We start from the raw sequence: 24,000 nt of genomic DNA, 5'->3' as shown, positions 1-24,000 counted from the left end.
TCACAGTTTCTTTCCCAGCATTTCTACAAGAGAAGAAAATACCTTTTGGACTAGGTATCATTATTCCACTGTAAGTCACATTATTTGTAGAAGACCATTTTAATCAAGCAGTGACAATTAACATCACTGAATGGGCCAAGACAATTAAATAAATAATTGGAGTAAGACATTTTAACTAAATCTGGAATAATTCACCAGATTGTATTTCATCACATTATTGTCAAAGGCTCCCATTGACTTTGAGGATTGCTGAACAACCATCAATATTTCATCACAAAGAAAAAGGTCCTCCCTAAATACATTAGAGCTTCCAATTCTTCAACACATTTTTCTTTTAATGGAGTATCATAAATTCTGCAGTTAATCTCAGGGCAACAGTTAGAGGTTTGAACAACGTGCATCCCCACTAAGATAAACAAAAATACACTTCACTCTCTCAACATTGGGCTTCACTGCTCACACCTGCAGTGAGGACTGATGTAAAAATCTGATCAATAACATGGATGGTCGTGGATAACGGTAATAAAGTGCTTCATGATTTTCATGAATGACTGGATACAGTATAGATTCTATTATTTAATTATTGGAAGTCTTCGGGTGAATATTTGCTGAAATGAAGTTATGACAAGTGTATGTAAAGCAGTATGATATGGGTGACTGCAGAAAACAGACATTTCTGATTTATGGGTATATCTGCTTATGGACGGAATGCTTCTATAATCTGGGGTCTGGATGCATTTAAAATGAGTGATAAGCATTTCTATTAAATCCATCATATCTGATCCATCACAGGAGTGATGCCAAGCCATGATTATAGCTCAAACCACTATAAAAGTGATTACAATGATACTTGTATAAGTCAATGATACAATTGACTTAATGCCAAGGAACTTTGGAGATTTCAATGGAATAGCAACATCCTGGTCGAAGACATTATAGAATCAACACTGGATTAATCACTATGTAATTAATGAACAACCCAAACCATGTACTGTTGTTAGACATAGATGTGTCCATCATTTACACCAGCAAAACTCCTGGATGTGACTGCAGCATCAAAAACTACTCCCTCCAAACTTTTCCAGAACATATTCATGCAGCTATATTATCTGACATAATCTAAACATCAAGATACAAGCTGCAACAATTTTTAGCTCGTGGCATTTTCAGTAGAATTAGGTTGTTGAGGAGGCAATCACATTAAAGATAAACTTTGCCAAGATGCATTGAGATAAACAAATGTGTCACAGGCGTACTTACCATGAGTAGTTTCAAGTCTGCTCGTTCAGCTGGATTCTTGAATAAACTACAATTAAAGAAAAGGCACATTTTGTTCATTATTTATATTTAGAGATGCAGCACAGAACAGGCCCTTTCATCCCATCGCGCTGTGCCACCAAGCAACTCACCTATTTAACCCTAGCCTAATCACAGGACAATTTACAATCACTAATTAACCTATTAATTAGCTATCCGGTACATCTTTGGACTGTGGGAGGAAACAGAAGCTCTTACAGGAAACCCACTCAGCAATGGGGAAAACGTACAAACTCCTTACAGACAGCATTAGAATTCAGCTCCGAAATCTGACACCCCGATCTATAATAGCTTGGCACTAACTGCTCATTTGGGAACAAGGAAAACTAGAGTCGAGCTCTAACCACTCTGATGAAATGGTCATCAACAATTAATGTAACATGTGCAATTGACCAGGTGAATATTGCAAACTTTTATATTTCAATGACCAGTCGTGCACCTGCAATAACTAAAAGTATATGCAGTCACTTACTTTACAAAGTTTTCTTTCAATATTACAATCTTACTCACGAACACCACCTCACTACTTTTTTTTTATTTGTTATTTTGCACTGCTTTTAACTTAGCTATTTAATAGACACACACACATATATATACACACACACATATATACATACACACACATATATACACACACACATATATACACACACACATACACACACACACACATATATACACACACACATATATATATATACATATATATACACACATACACACACATATATATATATATACATATATATACACATACACACACATATATACACACACACACTTAATGTAACTCAGTTTTCTCCCTCTATGTTTATTTATCATGCATTTCATTGTACTGCTGCCATAAAGTTAACATATTTCATGACACATGCCAGTGATATTAAATCTGATTCACAACAGTGGAAAACCTGCAAACTTACATGGTCTGAACAACACATACAAAATGTCAGAGGAACTCAGCAGGCCAGGCCCAAAATGTTAACTGTGCTTTCCCCGCCCCTGTAGATGCTGCCTGGTCCGCTGAGTTCCTCCAGCATTTTGTGCGTGTTGCTTGGATCTGCAGATTTTTCACTTGTTGTGTTTTTACATGGTCTGAAGCATGCTCTCATCAAGAGTATGTTATTCAAAACGATAAAAACTTACATGGAATTAGGAAGTTTGGCAAATTATGGATTTAAGTGATTATCAATTTTATATTGAAAGTGAACTATAAAAATGGCCAAATGCTTCCTGAGATTTAAAAAGGTACAACAATCAGCTGGAGGAACTTAGCAGGCTGAATGGCATCACTGGTTGTGGTGGGGGAACCGTCAACATAAAACCTCAACATCAGGACTGGGACAGATCTGTCCAGTAGATCGCTGCTCCACATTCCACACCCACAATCACTTTAACCCAAAGATTTAACCTTAGCAAATGATTGACAAATAGGAAGAAATGGTTTATAGGTGTCCAGAACTTTTCTACCATCTTTCTGGGTATTTTTATGTTTACTTATGTCTTAAAAGACACTTTTCCTTACGTCTTAAAAAGGAAGACCACATCAGTTCTAATATATATTCAGTATAGGGATTACTTGAATGAATAGAGAGCAGTAAACTCTGACAAGACAGCGCATTTCTCCTTATGATCATTGTGTCAGTAACAAGATCTAGTGATGGAGAAGGATGAGGAGCAATTCAAAGCACAATGTTGACCTGACTGGGGAAAGTAAAAAGGCAGAATAGTAGTAAAAGTATAACGGAGCAACGGATAACCGTGTAGTTATATTTCAAGGAAAAAAGTAGGGGAACCAAGCCAGTTTGGATGACAAAGGAAATGAAGACTAAGATAAAATAATAAAGATAAATGATGAAGGATCCATATCAGATAAGTGAGAACCGGGCTGAATAAAGTCAACCAGAAATGGTAAGTGAAAATCAAATAATCCAGAGTATACAACGGACATGCAAATGATAAGAAATTAGTAATAGTGGATGTGGGGCAGATTATGGATGAAGAAAGCCATTGCTGTGCAAAGGCTGGAACACTTGATGTTTTCCTTGGTAAGGTATCACAGAAAGTAATGCTGTCAGTCTCATCAGGAAGTGCTCCTAGTAGGTAGAAATAGTGGGTGGGGTGAAAATCCATATGGAGATGGAATAATGAAGCTGGTTATACTTAAAATTAACTTGACACCAAATCTGGATGAAATATATTCCCAGTTGCAAAGGGAAGTTTGCCGAAGGGAGGGTGTGATAATGAGGGAAGGCGAAAGAACTGTGAACATTTATTATTTTACTAAGTTTATCCTAAAGAGGTGACTTTAACTTCCATAATGTTGACTAAGCCTGCCATAGTGTTAAGGCATCATATGAGGCAGAATTTGCTAAGTGTGTCCAGGAATGTTTCCTCCAGCAACAGAGAGCCCTATGAGAGAGTGAGCAACATTTGACCTCTTAGAAAGAAACAAAATGTTGTAGAATTAGATGAGGTATGAAGGAGGATTGCTCTAAAGATGCTGTGACTTAGTATTTCCGGCATTTTTGCTTAAATATGTGGCCTTGAGGAAACATTCGTAGTTTAAACCAGCCCAACTACGAAGATCTGCTCAGTTTGTTTACCTAGAAACAGCAGAGGAAACCTTATGAGAATCTGTACCTTAATTAATGGGATTAACATCATGCATATTGATAGAATTCTCCAGTTTTAAAATTGGGGTTAAATGTGATCCATACATGAATTTCTATCACTTTAGAATCAGGATATTCCAGTTTAACAGACTGAGGTGGTTAAGAGATTTCACTTTATATAATACAATAATAGTAGACTAGATAACAGGTTGTTCTTTTCTCAGAAATGTTAACCAAATGCTTATTCTCTTGACCAGATGCAGACTGAGGAAAAATTCTCACAAGGTCAATTTATAAGTTTAGTATTGGCAAATTAACTTTCAACCCTAGAGTCAGTAGATAATACCTCATTCTTATAATCTGTCAAATATAGCAAGGGAAAGGGAATAGAAAAATGCTTTAGTAGTGAAAACACCAGAAAAATCACTAGCTGTGTAGCCACACACTCCCTGCCCTGAATCATACATCAGGTGTAGGGTATAATTACTTACCATTTATTTACAAACTCTTGAAAGTCTTGTGAAAATACACCAATGGGGAGTTTAGGAGGTGGCTGGAAGGAAAAGTAGCAACGTAAAGAGCAGCTTCAGAAATTTTTTCTCATACAGATAGTCTAAAACCTGACATTCTGTACAATAGTTTATCACTGCACAGCAATGGTTCACAGGACCATTTAAAATTATGTTTTTAAATGACTTTTTTCACCTCTAGAGGTTGCCTTTGGACAACCTGCAAATTGCTGATATAAAAATATTTGCATTCTGCCTCCATCTTTGAATGGTCACAACAAGAGGATTGTTTTAAAAAAACAAATCCAAGTACTTAATCATTGGGTTACAATAATAGAATAGGGTTATGTTACAAACAAGTGAAATGCAGCAGGAGTGGGCTGTTGATCCCCTTAAGCCCACTCTGTCATTCAGTAAGATCACAATTAATCTGTAGCTGTTATTCTATATTCTGAACTGTTTCAGGTAACCTTTCACTCCTTATCAAGAATGCCTAGCACTGCCTTAAGAGATATTCAGTCAGGTTCCATCACATAAGAGGAAGAGGATTCACATGGATTTAAATCTTCAAAAGCAGTTTACTACTTTATCTAGACTTTAAGCCAGTGACTGTTGCTAGTGTTCATTGGCTTGTAGGACAGAGCATTCCAAGACTTGCGTGGCACCGTAGCAAGTCAAGAATTAGCTGAGTTTTGCCAGCATTGCACATGGATCTACTGGTACAGCCCACTGTGCCAGGACTCCTCAGCATTACTGGGGGTACGAAAGAGAAAGAAAAGGAATCCAAATCTAAAAGGTGCTGAGAAACACAATTGTGTTTTTTTTTTAACAAAAAAGTTATTTTTCTTCAAATGTTTGTTCAGTAACACAGGAAAGAGGTTATCCTAAATATATTAGTTATAGAAATACATGTAGATGAAGGTAAATTATATTTCATACTTGACCTTTTTCTCAAAGCAAGGAGACAGATGTCTAATTCTGCAAATGCATCGTATTATCAGGCAGAGTATGAAAAAGATATTAACATGATAGCTTTTAAATGAAGTTTTTGTTTTATAATAGAGGAAATGATGTTTTATACAAATTACAGGTCATAGAACATTTATCCTTTATTGAGACAATTGTAGAAAGCAAGCTGTATTGTAATGAACAAGTACAAACCTCGTTAACAATATAATCCAGAAGTTCAAAAATGGCCATGGCTGGTCGGCTGTCCATCCCAAGCCCTGCGTTACAGAAACGGGCACATGGTGACACACTTACTTTGAACTACCAGTGCTGCTACGTTACAAATCCAAGTCTGTGAACAAATTATTACAGCTGTTTCTAGGGAAAATCCTGGATATCTAAAAACAATATGAAGTAAATACTCAGCAGGTCAGGCAATATTTATAGGGCGAAAGACTGAAACAAGAGTTAGCGTTTCATCTCCATGGTCTGAAACTCGACTGACCCCACAGTCTAGTTGTCACCCCACATTCACACCAACATTTTTTCAACGTGTGGGCCCAACTGTCTTTGGAAGTAGCCAGACATATGGACAAAGCGAAGAATAATAGTGGAAAGTGGGGCAACACCGTAGTGTAGTGTTACACAAAGCTTTACAGTAGAAGCAACTCGCCATTCATAATTCTCGCCATTATCTGCAAGGAGTTTGTACGCTTTCCTCGTGATCACCTGGGTTTCCTCTCAGCCCAAAGACATACTGGCTGGTAGGTTAACTGGTAGGGGGTTGCTGGCTTTATGCCTCAAAGGAGGACCCATTCCGTGCTGTATCTCAACAAATAAAGACTGGAGAATGAACGGCCAGCTTCACCTTGCATTTTAACTGTAGCTCATTTAGATCAGTACACTTCAATGGCAGTTTCTGACATTGAGACCATCTGCAATGTTGTTTGTTTCTGGGACAAGAAAGTCAACACAAAGTTCTGGGAAGAAAATTACATTTTGTATTAACGGCAACTTTTCTACTCATTGTCAGTCAGAATGCAGGCAACAAGTGAAAAGCTTTGGAGGATCCAATCTTTCCAAGGGCATGATGTTCAGAAAGGTTACCTTCAAATGTTAAATGAGCAACTTTCTTCAATATTGCTTAATACTGCACAGCAGCCATAGGGCGATTACTGTCAGACCAATTCTACCAAATATACCAACCGCATAAAACAAAGAATACAATTTTATTAAGGTGTCAGACCTTTTGTTCATGGAGTGTTACATTTTTCAACCACAAAGGAATATTGTGCTAATTTGAAGACCTCACAATTTGGCAGTGGAAAAAGAAACTGAATGCTAAATTTGTTGGTACGGTTTTCGAAAACCACAAAATTAAAGCTGGCTCTTTGGCTGAGAAGTCTTGTATTAGCAACTTAAGAAGAAACCAGGTAAATGAACAATGAATGGGAATACAAATATCAGCCCACAAAACAGAATAGCAAAACATTGAGTAACTAAAATAAAAATAGAAAATTGCCATAAATATTCAACAAGTCAGGCAACATCAACTAGTCAAGGCCTCAGGTTGAAGACTTTTCTTCAGTACATGCCAGTTTTGTTCCAGTTTCAGTCATTGGGAATAAAGCTAATAAACCCATGAATACAACATCAGGTGAGTCACTTCATTAAACAAACCCGGTTTTTGATACAACTTGCCGTACTGTTTCATGTAATTTCCAGTAGAGTAAAGGAGAACAAAATAATTGTCACTTCAGATCCAATGCCACACAAAAATACACACAGCAAGATAAATGCAATAATAAAAAACTATAAATATAAATACACGAGATAGCTTATAAACATATTGATTGTCTGTCCATAAAATGACGCTAGGCACAGGAGTGTCTCTAACAAGGTGACTTTGACAGGAAATGATAAAATAATGGTGGTGGGGTTGGGTTAGTAGTGGAGGTGCTGATCAGCCTTACTGCTTGGGAAAAGAAACTGTTTTTGAGCTTGTTGGTCCTGCATGGATGTTACATAGCCCCCTCCCTGATAGGAGTAGGGCAAACAGTCCTCGAGCAAGGTGGATGGGATCCTTTATGATTTGCTGGTCTTTTTTGCAACACCTTTCTGTACACATTGTTGATGGCAGGTAAACTGATGCCAGTGATGCGTTGGGCAGTTTTGTAGAGCCTTCTTGTCTGCCGCTGTGCAGTTTCCATACTATGCAGTGATGCAGCATGTCCTCCACTGAAAAAGTTTGAGTACTGATCTGCATATTTCAGCTCTCTTCAGCCTGCTCAAAAAGCAGAGGTGTTGGTGTTTCCTGATTGTAGGATGTGTCCTGGAACTGAGAAGTTGTGCGAGATGTGCACTCCAGGAATTTGAAACTGCGCACACTTTTCACTCGTGTTCCTGATGTATGGAGGGGTGTGAGTTGTGTGAGTTCTCCTGATGTCACTAACCATTTCTTTTGTTTTGTTGATATGAAGGGAGAGGTTATTTGCCTGATACCAGGCCTCAAGCTTTTCCACCTCCTCTCTGTGGGCCGTTGCATCGTTGCGGGCGATGAGCCCCATCACTGTTATGTCATCGGCGAGCTTCTCAATGTGATTACTTGTATGTTTGGTCGTGTGAGCAAGGTGAACAGCAATGGGGTCAGCACACAGCCCTGGGGATAACAGTGACAGAACAGCATTTGTGCATCCTGATTATCCAACTGAACTGCTGGAGATGAGTCAAAACATACATCCAAACGAGCAATGGGCTACCAGTTGAGTGGAATTTATTTTGTTTGTGATAAGTAATGAACAAATTAGGGAGAGATAAACCTACCTACTCATTTTCTCAGGAAGCTACCCAGCACTGCGGAATCTGTCCATGATCGCTTTCACAGGACTATGTGAAGTCAAAGGCCTATTAACAAAAAATGGACACCCTTTGTACCAAGAGGGATAAATTCAGAACAGATCTGGTAGCTCAAAACAGCTTTCATGAGAATGCATGGACCATTAGCAGCAAAAACAAATACACCACCACAATCTGTAACTAAATGGCACAGCATAGTCCCACACTCCCCTCAAGATCAAGGTAATCATGGTTCGGGGGTGAAGTGCCTGCTGGAATTAGGCCTAGACCACAATGCAGGGTTATTTGCATACTAAACAAAATCTGCATGGAATAGAGAAGGAATCTCACACATTAACAAATAACCAAATCTCTGCAGACTAACCATATCTAAATGGGAATACCGGTGGGCAATTAACAGTGAAATGGAGGAAGCAGGTCATAGAACATATTCTCTTCTCCATCCTCCCTTCTAGGAGCTGTCTATACTTCTTGCTGCCTCAGTAGCCAGCATAATCAAAGCTCCTACCCACCCCAAACATTCTCTTATCCCCTGTGCTATCAGATATAAAAGTCTGAAAGTACATAGCACCATCTCAAGGACAGTTTCTATCCCATTGTTATCAGACTCTTGAATGGACCTCTTGTTTGATAAGATTGAGACTTTTGGACTCAGAATCCACCTTGTTATGATCTTGCAGTTTATCATTTACCTGTTAGACTTTAGTCTGCATTGTTATTGTCTTACTTTATTCTAGCTTAATGCACTGAGTCCTGATTTGATCTTTATGAACAGTATGCAAGACAAGCTTTCCACTGCATCTTGTGACAATAATAAACCAACACTCTTCCTTCATTAAGGCAAGGCCAAAATTAAACAAAGACAAAGCTGACAAACTTAAAAACCACATTCAACCAGAATAAGTTTGTTTTATCCTGTGGCTCCCACCATCACTGAAGCCAGTCTTTGCCAATTCAATTCATTCCACATTGTATTAAAAGTAGTTGACGATACTGGATAACGGAAAGGTCATGGAAGCAAACAACTTCCCTTGAAAATTTCAGCATCAAAATTAGCAAGGGTCTTTCAACCTGGTTATAGCACTGGCATCTATCCAGCAATTTGGAAAGCTGTACAAATCTGTTTCTTGTTATATATTCATTTTTTCAGAACGTGTGCCTCATTTGCAAGGCCAGCATTTACTGCCCATCCCAGATTGCTCTTGTAGCAGCAGGAAGCAGCTTTCTTCAAACATTCCAGGCCTGGTGAAGGTGCTTCCAAAATGCTTTTGGGCTGGATTTCCAGGATTTCGACCCAGTGAAAGTGAAAGAGTGGTAATATGTTTAAATACCAGGATGGTGTGAGATTGAGGAGAACCTGCGGGTGGAGTTACAATATAGCTAATAGTCAAGTCCTTGGATGTTGAGGGGAGGTGTTGTTGGAGTGGTTTAGGCAAGTAATTGCAATGCATTTTGTAGTTAGTACAACTGCACACCTCACTAGCTGTTGGCAACACAGGAATGAACGTTTAGGGTGCAAGGTTGCTTTGTCTTGGATGTTGTGGAGGTTCAAGTGTCTTTGGAGAAGTACTCGTCCATACAGGTGAACAGTACTTCGTTACCCTGTATTGTGCCTCCGAAAAGGTGGAAAGGCTTTGTGTTTAGGTACAGAATAGCCATACTCTGATCTGCTCTCAAAGTCACAGTATTTACTTAGCTGCTCCGTTTGAGTTTCTAGACGATGTGATCTCCAGGATTATAATGACTGTGGACTCAGCAATAATGCCATTGAATGCCAAGAATAGGTAACTGGGCTCTGTGTTATTGGAGGTCATTATTGTTTGCCACTTACATGCCACAAATTACTTGCCCCCTATTAGCTCATATCTAAGTTCTCTAGTTGTGTGGCATGCAGGTATGGAATGCTTCATTTTCAGAGAAGTTGCAAATGGAATTGCACATTGCGTAGTTAATGAAGGGTCTCAGCCCGAAATATTGACTGTTTACTCTTTTCCACAGATGCTGCCTGGCCTGCTGAGTTCCTCCAGTATTTTGTGTGTGTTGCTTGAACATTGCGTAGTCAGTGTCATATGACGTGGAAAAATGACCTTCATCCCAATATTGCTGAGATACATTGTAGGAAGCACTGGGTCAGTGCTATAACCTGGGGTCATCAACATCAGACACCCTTGCTCAGGTGACCAAGCCAGGGTTGATCAGGCTGGTCCACAGGTCATACCTCTTGATACATAGCCACCTAGAGGTTTGCTCAGCAGCCTCCGTGACGGTCTTGATGGTTCATTTCTTTGCAGTTCCTGTAATGCTAAAGAGATACTAGGTTCTGCACAGTGAGCAGCCAACAAAACCTCTACATCCCACCTCTAAAGGCTCACATTGTGCCCTCCACAACTGCCTCTGGCACTGTTCTACCAGCTCCTGGTATTGGCTTCCTTACAATTAACTGCCTCCGCAAACTAGTCTTCCCAAGGCACCGTCAATTCTAACATGATCACCTGCTTCGAGGTTTCTGACAGAATGATCACATCAGCCCTCAGTGATGATGACGCAATGAAGTCAGGGAGCTTTAATTGCTTGCCAAAATCAGACTTTCAGATACCAGTTAGATGCCGTGGCAAGCAAGCCTGCTGGTGATCTGGGTTGAGGCTGTGGTTGGTCTCCAGCTTTGACAACTGCTTTGGGCTTTCTGGGTTGGTGGGAATGCTTAGTGTTGTTAATGGCCATGAGATACTTTCTGCCACTGCCTTCAGCAGCTAGTCAAGCCTTCTCCCAAAGAAATCGAAGGAAACTATGAACTCCTTGCTTAGGATGCTGAAGAGAAGCTGCAGTTTATTCCTCTTCCTGTACAAAGCAACACTGCTCAGGCTGCCCAGCCATCTTTGAAGGTAGCCATTGATCTTTTTTCTTCCCAAGAGCCTCAACTGTTGATGTGGGTACCTCATATACCAGCATGGGCCAGGGGATTCAGGAGAGGTTGTCATATCGGTAGATCCAGTCCTTGAACTTGCCAGGTAGGCCTGACTTGTCCACACTGGTAAGCCTGACTTCTAACTCCTTGGTGATCTTCTGGATGACAGTTGCATCCTTTAGGCTGTAGTCAAAGACCTTCCCCAGGCTCTTCACTGGTTTCTCAGATGGATGGGATAGCAATATCATCCAAGGAGAAACAGAACTTGCGTGAGAGTCTGCCCTGCTCGAACACCAGACACCTGGTGACCCTTGCCCATGTAATGAGCCACTCTAGTCCCTGGAGGATCCATCAACTGCCTGGAACTGATGTTGTTGTCACCATGAGGTCACCCATGAAGCTCTGATTGGGAGCTGTTGGTCAGAGGGCCTCTAAACTCCACTTCGGTTGCTTAACCAGCACGTTCATGGTTAGGGAGAAGATTGTACATTCGATTATAATACAAGCATGAACTGCTAGTCTGATGTGATCTTTCCTGAGGAGACTCCCAATCAGAAGTTCCTGTAGTAGTTCAGGATAAGGTCCTTTAACTTCCTTGGAACATGATGTCGGTTCAGCACAATCTCCGCCAGCTTATGTGGTAATGACCTGCACACATTGGCAAGATCTAGCGATAGTACGACCAGGCCTCTCTTCCTTTGCGCTCGTCCCTGATCAGACGGGAAACCATGCCCGTGTGTTCCAAGCACTCTGGGAATCCCTTCTTTCTGTACAGATGTATCAACATTGCCATTTTTGAGGAGAAACTCAGTCAAGTGAAAGGAAACAATACTGATTGTACTATCATTAAGTGCACACACAATTAAAAAACACATTCTCCCACATTCATATCGACCCCCCCCTCCATGTTTTTACTACTCATCTACACTCTAGGATCAGTCAACTTCAAAATCTACACGTATTTGGAATGTGAAAGGGAAAACTGCACCCCCACAGCAATACGGAGAACATGCAAATTCCACATTGCAAACCTGGGTTACTGAAGCTAAGGAAGCAGTTCTACTAGCTACACCGCTGTGTCGCACATAATCAGCAAAGATCCTTATATTTGATTTGTTGGGAAGAATGTTGTCACTGAAGTGCTGAATATTATGTCAAGGATACTATCCTGAGAAACTCCTGCAGTTATGGCCTGGAGCTTTTAATAACCATTTGTCTTTTTGTGTGGTATGACTCCATCTAACATTGTGCTTTCCACTTTGTATCCATTCACTAGTTTTATCAGGGTTTCCTCTGTCAAATGCTACCTCAAAGTCAATAGCAGTCACTCTTACCAGGCCTCTATAATTGAGCTTTTAGGTCCAAAATCGTGACCAAGCCTGGAATTGACTACTGGCACCAGTGAGGATGTGCCAACTTAATTTTACTGGTCACTTCTCTTGAATCAAGGCAGCATTGACCAAATGTTACATGATCGATCTGGCAAAACTGAAGTCAATGGTCATACAAGGGACAACACTCCCATGGGCAGAGTCACATAACAGAAGATGGCTGTAACCATGAGATGCCAAACAGGACAGTACCATGGTCAGAAGTGGAGATGCTCACCAATGGTTCTATGACATTCAATAAAGCAGATCATGCTTGTATGCAGCAGGAGCTAAACAAAAATTGAGATGGCAATCATTCTCACATGTCAATGAGAAGTAATGCTTGAACCGCAGAACCACCAGATAATGACCATTGCAAGAGTGAAGCCAACTTATTCATGAATGGAAAAGCCATACAAATACAAAAAGAAGTAATTTAAATTCAGATGTATGATATACCAGATTGTGTTTAACAATATGGATATACACACTGTGATGCTCTTTTATATTTGTAAAGTCATGTTTTTCTGCAGCTAAACACTGGCATAACTAGTTAATTTCTTAGATAACTTCCCCCTTTCCCCACCTGGATCTCCCCTCTATAATAGTTCTCGCTCCAATCCTTCCTCCCTCTACCCTACAATTTTTAATACTGGCTAAATCCCTTCTTTCTTTCTAGTTCAAAACATCGATTCGCCATCTTTCTCCATAGATGCTGACTGACCTGCTGAGTTACTTTAGTTTTTTGTGTTGCTCTTAATTTCTTAGAAATCTAGTTTTTATCTCAGATTCCCCATTAATAAAAAAGTAGGCATGCTTAATCCGCTATCTATGTTGTTCCCTTTTTCCTCAGTGACACCGAAAATGGTTGTTTAGTATTTCAGAATGTACCGATGTTATGAAGGCTCCATACAAATCCAAATCTTATTTTCAGGTACCTTAAAACAACTATTTGAAATAAACAAAAAAAGTGTGTTAAATACTTCCATTTCCACAGAGTGAAAACACACAATTCAAAATTAGACGGTAATCTGTCCACTCAGATGTGCTAGAGAAGTGAAAGACTGGACTGATTAATATGCTTAACACAGTAAAGAAATTGCTCTTGATAGTATGAGCACTATGAAAGTGAACTATTGCACTGAGTAACCCATGTTTTTGCAAAACTTATTAACTTTTAAAATTTATTTTAAAATCATCCTGAGTTCTGGAATTCCCCACTAACGGTTTCAGGACAGAAAACAAAGAGATACACGGGGACAAAATTTTCATATGCAATTCTTTGGAATTCTGTACCCTAGGTAGCTGTGGTACAAGTGTATTTGGGTCCACAATAGACTTTTTGGACAAAAAGAGGCAGGGTGAGAGAGGAAAGTGGAATTCATGCCAACAATCAGTTTACACACACAACCTCACTGAACGGTGGAGGAGGCTTTAAGGACTGTTTGGCCTGGAGCTTCTCTGGAGCAAATAAAGGCAACTAATAGTCAGGGAAGTTTTGAAGAAAAGAAAGGGAAACAATCTGAGGAATAGATTGCATAAAAAAGCCATTAACCTTTCTTTCACCTTACTAATTAAGTACTAGGAAAAGAAATGAGCCTTCACAAAACCAATATCTATTCCTGGATATGTTTACAAATAAAATTTCATCGTGAGTCCCTAGAATACAAGTCCCATGAGAAGTCCTTCAAATATCTGAAGTGGTAGAAATATTGGAAGTAACACATAACACTGTTAATTTCATAAATACCTGGTTATCCCAAACACTTACATTTCTGATTTGATTGTCATAAGTAATTAATTTATCAAGGTGAAAGTAAACTCTCAGCTGAGAAAACGTTTATAAACATGGTGCAGTATTTTCAAATGAATTGAATTGACTTTATTTCTTACATCCTTCACATACATGAGTAAAAATTGTTACATCTCCGTCTGAATGTACAAATTACAGTAATTTGTAATAAATAGCATGTACAGTAAGATGTCCAACAGAACAGTCAATATAGCTTAGAAATACAGTTGTGTCAGCCTGAATTAATCCAGCACTGGATGGCACAAAGTTATTCTAAGATTGGCACTGACAAAATGATGAGAGATGTGTATGAAGCAATCAAATGGAACAATAACACGGTAAGCATTACTTAAACAGCAACGTTGTCTGGTACTTACCACCGATGGGACGTCCTGGAGCTCTTGATCTGGGTGATGTGCTATGTGATTCCCCTCCTGCTCCATCCACTACTTGACACTGAAAGATAGCCTCTAGTTCCCTCATATCAGGAGGGGGTATTGGATATCTTCCAATTGCCATCTCGACCAAGGAAAGGCCCATACTCCAGATATCAGACTGCACAGAGTAATGGGTGCCTTGGAGTCTCTCTGGCTGCCAGGAAACAAGTGTACAGTAAAGCAATTTGCACCTTAAATAGATAACTAACCTTTTCTTCTAACTGTTTTTATGGATGCGGATGTTGCTGGCTAAACCGGCATTTGCTACTTAGAGCTAAATGCCACCAAATTGAATGGCTTTTCAGGCCAGTCCTGAGGCTGATTAAGTATTGGTTAGGTCTGGAGTCATATTCAGTTCAGAATAGTTAAGGACTGCAAATTTCTTTTTTAAAAAAGAATCTCAGATAAGCTTTATTAAAATGTGAACTAAAATGCAACAGAATGATATACCAATTGAAAAGAATTTCATATTATTGCTGTCTTTTTACACAGTCATTAGAAGACTAAGTGACCCTCATAGTAAGAGTTAGAAGTGAGATTTAAAAGTTTAAAACTTAGTTTTGAAATGTGTTTTCCTGTTTAAAACTGAAAAATGTAAACAGACAAGATCTCTTGACAAACTAATTCCAAAGTAAGTGACTGCAATCCTTCTACACTGCTGAGCTGACTCCAATACTGTTATTGTGTGACTGAAACACTATGACGGTATATGCAACACATAAATGGTTAGCTCTTATTCAGGAGTTAGAAATAGAAATATCAGTTAGGCTCCTTTGTTTATAAATGGCTAGTCATTAAAAAAGAAAACTGTATACAATTTGAAAATGAACAAAGACTTACAGACATGTAAGAACGCGTTCCCACAAAGGAATTTGCCATCGAGTCAATGAGCTGACCGCTTACTCCGAAATCACAGAGCTTTATCTCACCGCGAGAATTAACCAAAATGTTGGATGGTTTCACATCTGAAATATAGAGAACATAATTCAGGGAACACAAGACAGTACAAACATTTTGGCACATTGTTTCCCTCAGTGCTTTTTTAAAAATACTATCCATGTTCAAACGCAGTAATGCCTTGACCAGATCAGAAGCTCTTCACTGTGGCAGAGTGCCAAGTGTTCTGCTGTATTGTTCACAACATGCCTCAGCAGAGGTGGCTCAGGAACAATTCCAATGTTTAGGATGTACCCAATTTGTTCACAATCTGCATCAATAATTTAGCTGAGGGGATCTAATGTCATTCCTAAATCTGTTAACAATCCCGAACTATGTTGGATTGAGAGTATGGAGTATGTAAAGACCGCAGGGACGTGGATGCGTGAGTGAGAATACAGCAAGTACATCCAATGTAAGTGCCATGATAGGTTACCCACTCTGGTGCTTGCAACAGTAAAACAGTGCATTTGTTAAATGGTGAAATTGGGTTGTGTTGATGTTCAAAAGGATCTTGTACACAAGTCACTGAAGGCCAACACCCTGACGCAGCAAGCAATGAACGCTGATGATAATTTAGTTTTCATTACAAGATGGACTGAATACAAGGGAAGCACTTCTGCAGAGAGCTTTAGTGATATTGCACCTGTATTGTTTAGGGTAGAAGAGCAGCCATGATCTTAAGAAATTGGAGCAAGATTAGGCCATTGGGTCTTGTAGCCAGCTTTGCTATTCATTACATTCACTCAGTGACGCAGGCTCAATCACTTTCTAGCAGCACCACCACCAGATAAAAGGCTGGATAGCAATCTCATTTTTGCCGTGTAACACTACCAAAAACCAGAAATATAAACGTGACTATAGCATTTTGTTCTCAATTTCACAAAGTAACATGAACAAACAAAATTGTAGGATCTATTTTCATCCAGCTCACCTCTGTGCATTATTTGATGCTTCTCTCTTAAATATGTCAACCCTCTTAGAACCTGCAGAACAAATGTCATTAAAATATTTAAATATCAGTTTGTGTTCATATCTATCCAAAACAACTAAATTTTTTGTATTTAGTATAAAAATGTTAGTGAGGTACTTCAAGGTGTACAGTAAAACCAAACTACTGATAGCAATACTTCCTTACTACCCGTTATACCCCTGGCATTTAGGGCAGCAAAGGTGGTCTTCAGTCTCTTCTGCCTGTCACACACAGATGCAGAAGGATTCTTCATTGCTGTTTCCATAACAATTTTTTTTCCACAAGTCAGTGTTGTTGGCCCTGAGCTGAGCCCCTGAACCTGGAGGACCACTCTTAGTCTAGCCTCTACCCTTTGACCTTTTTAGCATGGGTGACCCTACCAAGAGTTAAAGCACAAGGCCCTGACTCTAACCAATGTAGCTCTCCGAGTCACTGAAGTACGCAAGCCTCCAAGCTCTACAACAAGGTTGTGGTCCTCTTGGAAAGTTGATGGTAGGTCAAGACACAAAATGCAGACGGAACTCAGCAATGGAGGGAAATGGATAGTTGACATTTCCATTTTGATTTCCAGCATCTGCAGCCTTTCACATCTCCACGTTGACCATCGGCACTATACTTCTTCTATGACAAGCATCAGTGAGATCCCTTTATCTATCATTCACATTTCCCTTTCAGGAGAGATTGTAAATCAGTCCACTATAGGATCCATCAGATCTGATTCCTAGAGGTAGAAGGTGCAATTCAACTTGGCTTGGGTCAGTTCCTGTCACTATAACTCCTCTGCCCTCTACTTGCCTTCCCTTTCAGCAATAAATACCACCTATTGCTGGGATAAACTATAACCGGGAAAACACAAAGGATATCTATGTAAAAATAAAAGCAAAGGAATTAAACACAAAATCCTAAACTCAACATGTGCAGACAGGTGAAAGGTGGAGAGTTCTGTACAGAATTCTTCATTCAGCTCTCCCATCTGTTGCTTATTTAAAAGGTGGCATAGAATTGCACAGAAAGGTACACATTATGGAAGGTTGAGAGGTAACAACCATTGATAAAGTTAAGTTTTCCACAAAGGCGTCTCCTGGCTTTGCACACCTTTTGGTTTTGATAAAAGACGGTAGCTGATGGAGCTTAAGACAGGACATTCTTTTATCAATTAAAATTAAAATTTCAGTGGAGTCTTTTACCTAAGTTATTAAGTTTTGCTCTATTTGAATAGCTGGGATGTCTATCGAACTGATTGTTCTTTTGTATCGGTGGCCTTATGACTTGTAACAATTCTGACATCAGGCAGTGAACTGCCGAAGGGATGAGACCAAGTTCACTCGCCGGCTGAGATAGAAGAAATAAACTGGTGAAAAGTAATGATCTTTTTGTGCTGTGGTTATTTGATCTGGCAAATTTACGTTTACATTTGGTGCCGTGACTCGGATCCCAACATAGGGAACGTCTCTCTAGGCTGAGTAAGTGACAGGGGGCTTGAATCAAACACAATTGAGTAGCAGGTGCCTCAAGGTAGTTTACCTCTGGCTACCCCTTGTGTCTGACAAAGCATTTTTGCCCCTTGCCCATTGAGACCAATACCTTGACGGGATCAGACGACCCGTTTGGATACATGATTTAAGGTAAGCAGTTGTCTCTTTTACGTTGCTGCGGGTGACAGGATATGGCCAGTTGAAATTTAATGAGACGAGTTCAGGATAAAGGAGGAAAGGCCTCCTGAGTATCAGAGAGTTGTTTTTTTGCGAGTATTAACGGGAAATAGGCTAGCAGTTTTTTTGAGAATTAAAGGCTGCGGGTGACATTGGGTATTCTGTATTGTTTCTAAGGAGAGAGTCGGGACTGGGGACCCCAGTCAGGAGAGGTGGCCACCACTACCTGACGGATTTGACCATATCAACGGCCAGTTGAAATTGATTAAGGGAGGGGCAGGCTCCCAGTGGCATAAACAGTGGCTGTTTTCTTGGCTTGTACCTAGGCCCTTGTGTTGTGTATTTTGTGCCTATAAGCTGTTTGCCTCGTTGGTTTGTCTGTGTTTCGTGTATTTGTGATTTTAGCTACTTGCTTTGCTTTGTACAGCACTTTGGTCAATGTGGGTTGTTTTTAAATGTGCTATATAAATAAACTTAACTTGACTTGATAAATAAGAGTAACTGGTAATATAACAAGGGCAATAATGGGACAGGCCTTTGATACAGCTGGAAAGGGAACTCTCCTCCAAAGTATGTGTGAAAAATTACCTGAATCAGAGGATGATTTACGAAGATTAAGTTTTGCACTTACTAAACGTTTGGGATCTAATATTTGGCCCCAGGGGAACCTTGGGATATAGAGTCATGTGAACAAGCCGTTATTTTAATCTGGAAAAAGAACTGCGGAAAGAAATGGAAATTCCTGATTAAGGAATGGAAAGATGAAGTGGATGTAAAATGGAATAATACTTTACTGGCCAGTTGTAGGAATAATGCATGGGATAGAGGAATAGAGGTATGTGCTGTTGTCGGAACTCCTAGGAGTCGGGAAACCCTTAAAGCTGAATGTGAATGGGTAGACGGTAGAAGAAAAAGGGAAAAAGAACAACAGTGAAAACAGCAAAAGGCCGAAAAAGATAGAAAGGAGGGTTTAAGGCAATAGTGCGGTGAATGAGAGCTAAAAGGGTCCCGGGATCCCGATCCCATGTCTGGCATACCGACCCTGCTTGATGATTCAGAAGGCACTGATCGGGATGAGGAATGGGGGTTATTTCCCAGAGTCCCGATACCCCCTGGCCCAAACCAGCGTGCCTCAGCACCCCCTCCGCCTTATAATTCCCCACATCCTTATCGAGATCCTGAGGGATCAGGTATAGGGAGTGAGTAAAACTAAATCTAAGAAATAAGGGGCGTAAAGAAACTCAGAATAGAGATCAGAGGGAAGTAGCAGAACTTACCCAGCAATTGGAGGAGGTCCAAATTAATGCCCCGGGGCAATAACCGATTAGACAACTGCTCAATCCGCGAGCAGCAGATGGTAATGCAGAATCGACTGTTGGGGTTTATGTCCCTTGGAAACCCCAAGAAATGATCATGATAATGAATCAAGCCCCAGACCGAAAGGAAAAACCAGCTCAGATTGCCCAGTATGTCCGGAGTACTATTCAAATGTACAGGGCTACTACTAAAGACTTATTTGGATTATGTTGCATGATTTTATCCCCAGAAGAGTAAATGGTTGGAACAAATGAGTGATGATACAGGGCCGGTTCGAACTCATGACGATTTACAACAAAAGGTCCCTAATGATGATCACCGTATTAACCAGTTGATTCAACCACTGGAGTGAGCCCTTCAGCAACCAGTAAATATTAACAGGGTGCTGGAATGCAAGCCCAAGCCTGAAGAGACAGGAACTGAGAATTGGGAGCATTTTGTTGCCTGTAATGGAACCTTTGCTGGAGATTTAGCTTTTAACCAAGGACAAGATTCGCCCCTGTTTAATGCCATGTTATTGCAGTGTGTTCCCCCCAGTGTTGCAGATATGATTCGGACTAACAATATAGATTGGTCTGACAATACTCGAACCCAGATGAGACGAGTTGTTGTTTATTATTGGAGCGGTCAGAATGAGTCCAAATCACGTTCCAAACTCCAGGTGAAGACTGATAGACGGTAATGGGGTAAGGGGACCCTTTGGAAGGTGGGGAGGAACCCGGAAATCCTGACCAGAGGTACTCGGACTGGCCTTTTCCTCCGTTCCCCAAGCCTGATATGGCAGGCTGGGGCCAATATACAGGATGGGATAAGTACCTCCACGGAGGGAAGAAGTTACCCCAGAAACTGGCTCAGCAGTACCCACCTATCAGCCAGGACCCTGGAAGGGAATCGAGGAGGACCTGATAGTAGACTTTGGTTGCAGGGAACCAGACCCCGGGTACCACCCAGAGATGAGCCTTGAACCGAAGCAATGGCTGGACCCTGTTTTAATTGTGGAAGATATGACCATTGGAGGGCAAAATGTCCCTATCAGTCAAGGACAGAAACTCCCTCCCGCGGACCACCTCAAGCCTCATTCACTATGAACCATCCTTTCGCATGAGGCAAGGGCCAAAACCTCCCAGTCGTCACTACGTCCCCTAATCAAGAACCACATATTATGCTACAATTGGCCGGAATTCCAATTCCATTTATGACTGATACGGGGGCAACCGCTTCGACCCTCGATCAGGAAATAGTAAAGGACAAGGGATTCCAATTATCAGATACGACTGTGGTTTTATCAGGATTTGAGGGGCAGGAAAATATATCATCAAACTATGCCCCTGCCTGTTCAATACTGTGGACAAAACTGTGTCATTCTATTTACAGTGACCACCAATCTAGGATGCAACTTGGCAGGGAGAGATTTGCTCTGTCCCCTAGGGGTTGAAATTCTCTGCACAGACAAGGGCATCACTTTGGGACTGACTGGGGGAAGGCAGTGTCCCCAGTTGCTGTTCCCCAGTGGTGGGGAATCAGCCTAGACCCAGCTGCTTTTGTGCCTCCCTTCTCAACAGCTGATCCTCATGTAACAGTCTGTTATGACGCCACCGGGGCTTCAGTTGAAGAAAACCAGCAATATACCTCTCTCGAAGGAAAGGAATACCCGATTTTCATAACTGGAGGAATAGCAGGTAAGGAAGGCACTGCTTACCTTGCTCAGATCCCTGATTACCTTTGGCGACAAACAGGACTGGTGCTTCCACATATTACACAGACCGTTAATCCAGGTTATAAGGCAAAAAGTCTGGGCACTCTTGCCTATACCTTAACACAACTTGCCCAGGATGTTAAGGGATCATGGCAGCAGTTCCCTTAGGGACGCCTACAATTTTGGGAACACCCACAAAACCTGACTGGATGGTTGACCCAGCATGCATCTAGCATGACGGAGACAGCACCACAGTTATGGGCAACCTTCCCCACCAAGTCGGCCGGGCCTCTTGCACCCCTGTCTGCATTGAACTCAAAAAGGACCAGGTGTTGCCATCAGTTCCTCAGTACCCCCTGAAACCAGAGGCAGAAGGACGAGTACGAGCGCTAATAACCTCCTTTCCAGCTTAGGGAATTTTGGTTTCTTGCCAATCACCTTGCAATACGCCAATCTTCCCCGTTCCAAAGCCAGAAAGAAAATAATGGCGCCTAGTACAAGACCCAAGGAAGATAAGTGAAATTGTGGCACCCCTACATGCCCTTGTCCCAAACCCTGCAACTATTTTGAATTGCATACCTGCAGCCGCCTGTATATTTACAATAGTAGATTTGCAACATGCATTTTTCGCCGTTCCAGTACATCCAGATTCCCTATATTTGTTTGCATTTACATACCAAGGACAACAATACACCTGGACTCACTTGCCCCAAGGGTTTATTCATTCTCCAACGCTATTTTCGCAGACTCTCCAGGGCCAATTACCTGTCATGCAGTTGCCTTGCAGCTCAGCTTTGATACAGTATATAGATGATTTACTGATTTCCAGCGATAGCCTGTGAAAATCACACGACGGTACTACTGAAATTTCTCCACTCGTTGGAGCACATGACCCCGCCCATAAGGTAAACCGTTCCCAGAAAGAAGTGAAGTTTCTAGGGGTCCTGCTCTCAGCAGCCGAACGGAAGCTGACAGAAGACCGAATATGACAGATTGCAGATGCCTCCATTCCAACTACGCCGAAACAGATGAAGGCCTTTTTGGGACTCCAGAATTTCTGCAGACAATGGATACCGAATATTGCCATTTGCACCCGTCAGCTATCTCCATTGGCATCCCCACATGCTCCGCCTACCTTCATTCTCACTGCCGAACAAAGGGAGGCTGTCACTGAATTAAAGGACAGTCTATTGCGAGCCCCTGCTTTGGGGCGACCCCTCTATGATCGTCCTTTTCAGCTATATGTCACCATTAAAGATCGTTGTGCTACTTCAGTACTCACTCAAAAACATGGTGACCGACAGCATCCAGTAGTCTATTACTCTACCAAATTAGATCCCGTAGCAGGAGGATTGCCACCCTGCACACAGATTCTCCCAGCTGTATACACACTTTTGTCAGAGCTTCAAATATTACCTTACACCAACCAGTTGTTGTGCTCACACCACATTCCACGGTGGAACTCCTTACTACTCGCCAGACTCAACATCTAACACAAGTTCGGCCAAGTCGATACGAGATGGCTCTCCTGAATAATCCCCTACTGACCTTTCTCTCTACACAACTCTGAACCCTGCGACCTTCCTAAATGACCCACAACTCTTGAACATTCCGGCACATGATTGTCTATTACGAAATGGTATTTTCACCATCACACGATAAGATTTGACCGATCAACCATTGTCTAATGCCGACCTCCACCTCTATGTTGATGGCAGTTCTTCTGTCAGCCCTAGCGGCCAGCGACGCTCATGATATGCCATTGCCACTGACTCCACAGTTATTGAACAAGGATCTTATGAGACCCCTATATCGGCACAAAAGGCAGAGCTCTATGCCCTCACCCGCGCCTGTATTTTAGCTAGAGACACATCAGCCAATATTTACACTGATTCCCGCTACGCTTTTGGTGTCGCCCACGATTATGGTGCCCTGTGGGAGCATCGTGGGTTTTTAACCTCCGCTGGACAGCCCATTAGTAAAGCCCTACATGTTTGCCACTTATTACAGGCTCTTCCGCTCCCATCCCACGTAACTATTATTAAATGCGTCGCACATACACAAGCTTCCGATGCGGTATCCCGGGGAAACGCCAGGGCAGACGATGCGGCAAAACAAGCAGCTCTCCACCAGCCACTTATACCTATGGGGAACAAACAGGCCACAGCAAATGGGTATGCCAGACATGGGGGAAATCCGCGCATTTCAGGGGGATGCCCCTGCTGAGGGGCACCAATTATGGTCTCAGATGGGATGCCACTGTGATAAAAACACCCAACTGTGGCTGGCCCTGCGGGACAGGTTTGCGTTCCAAATGTCTTTTTACCTGTCTTGATTGATTATGTGCACAATTGTATCCGCCTGGGCAAGGAGGGAATGGTAACCACATTTTTTTAAAATATAATTTTTATTGAGTTTTCAAAATGAATACATGAAAAGATAATATCTACCCTCCCCCCTCCCCTTAACCCTCCCCCCCCCATATAAAGTCCTACCTAAAAAAGAAAAGAAGAAAAAAAAAGAATCGCCTGGATATTGGAAGGTTTCCACATGCTCCATGGAATTCAAAATAAATTTGGTATACTTATTCGTTACTTTCCCCAAGGGACCAAGATCTTTATCGGAGCACTTAAATATACCATCCTATCTTTTGTAAATAAGGGCGCCAAATATTCAAAAA

At 41.2% G+C, this 24,000-nt stretch overlaps 1 protein-coding gene across 1 annotated transcript in view; it reads right to left on the bottom strand.

Moving 5' to 3' along the window:
* The window catches only part of map2k2a (mitogen-activated protein kinase kinase 2a), a 93,724-nt gene that overhangs the window by 7,117 nt on the left and 62,607 nt on the right, over positions 1 to 24,000 (bottom strand). Inside the window, exons 5-10 of the mRNA XM_063032034.1 lie at positions 16,617 to 16,668; positions 15,587 to 15,711; positions 14,687 to 14,900; positions 5,600 to 5,664; positions 4,421 to 4,482; positions 1,261 to 1,306 (exon numbers count right to left, since the gene is read on the bottom strand). Of these exons, the coding sequence (XP_062888104.1) occupies positions 1,261 to 1,306; positions 4,421 to 4,482; positions 5,600 to 5,664; positions 14,687 to 14,900; positions 15,587 to 15,711; positions 16,617 to 16,668 (564 nt within the window). The remainder of the gene's footprint in view (positions 1 to 1,260; positions 1,307 to 4,420; positions 4,483 to 5,599; positions 5,665 to 14,686; positions 14,901 to 15,586; positions 15,712 to 16,616; positions 16,669 to 24,000) is intronic.

This window comes from Mobula hypostoma, chromosome 24 (genome assembly GCF_963921235.1).
Source record: "Mobula hypostoma chromosome 24, sMobHyp1.1, whole genome shotgun sequence".
Taxonomy (NCBI): domain Eukaryota; kingdom Metazoa; phylum Chordata; class Chondrichthyes; order Myliobatiformes; family Myliobatidae; genus Mobula; species Mobula hypostoma.
Note: the sequence above shows the minus strand (reverse complement) of the source record. Positions and strands in the feature narration are given on the sequence as shown.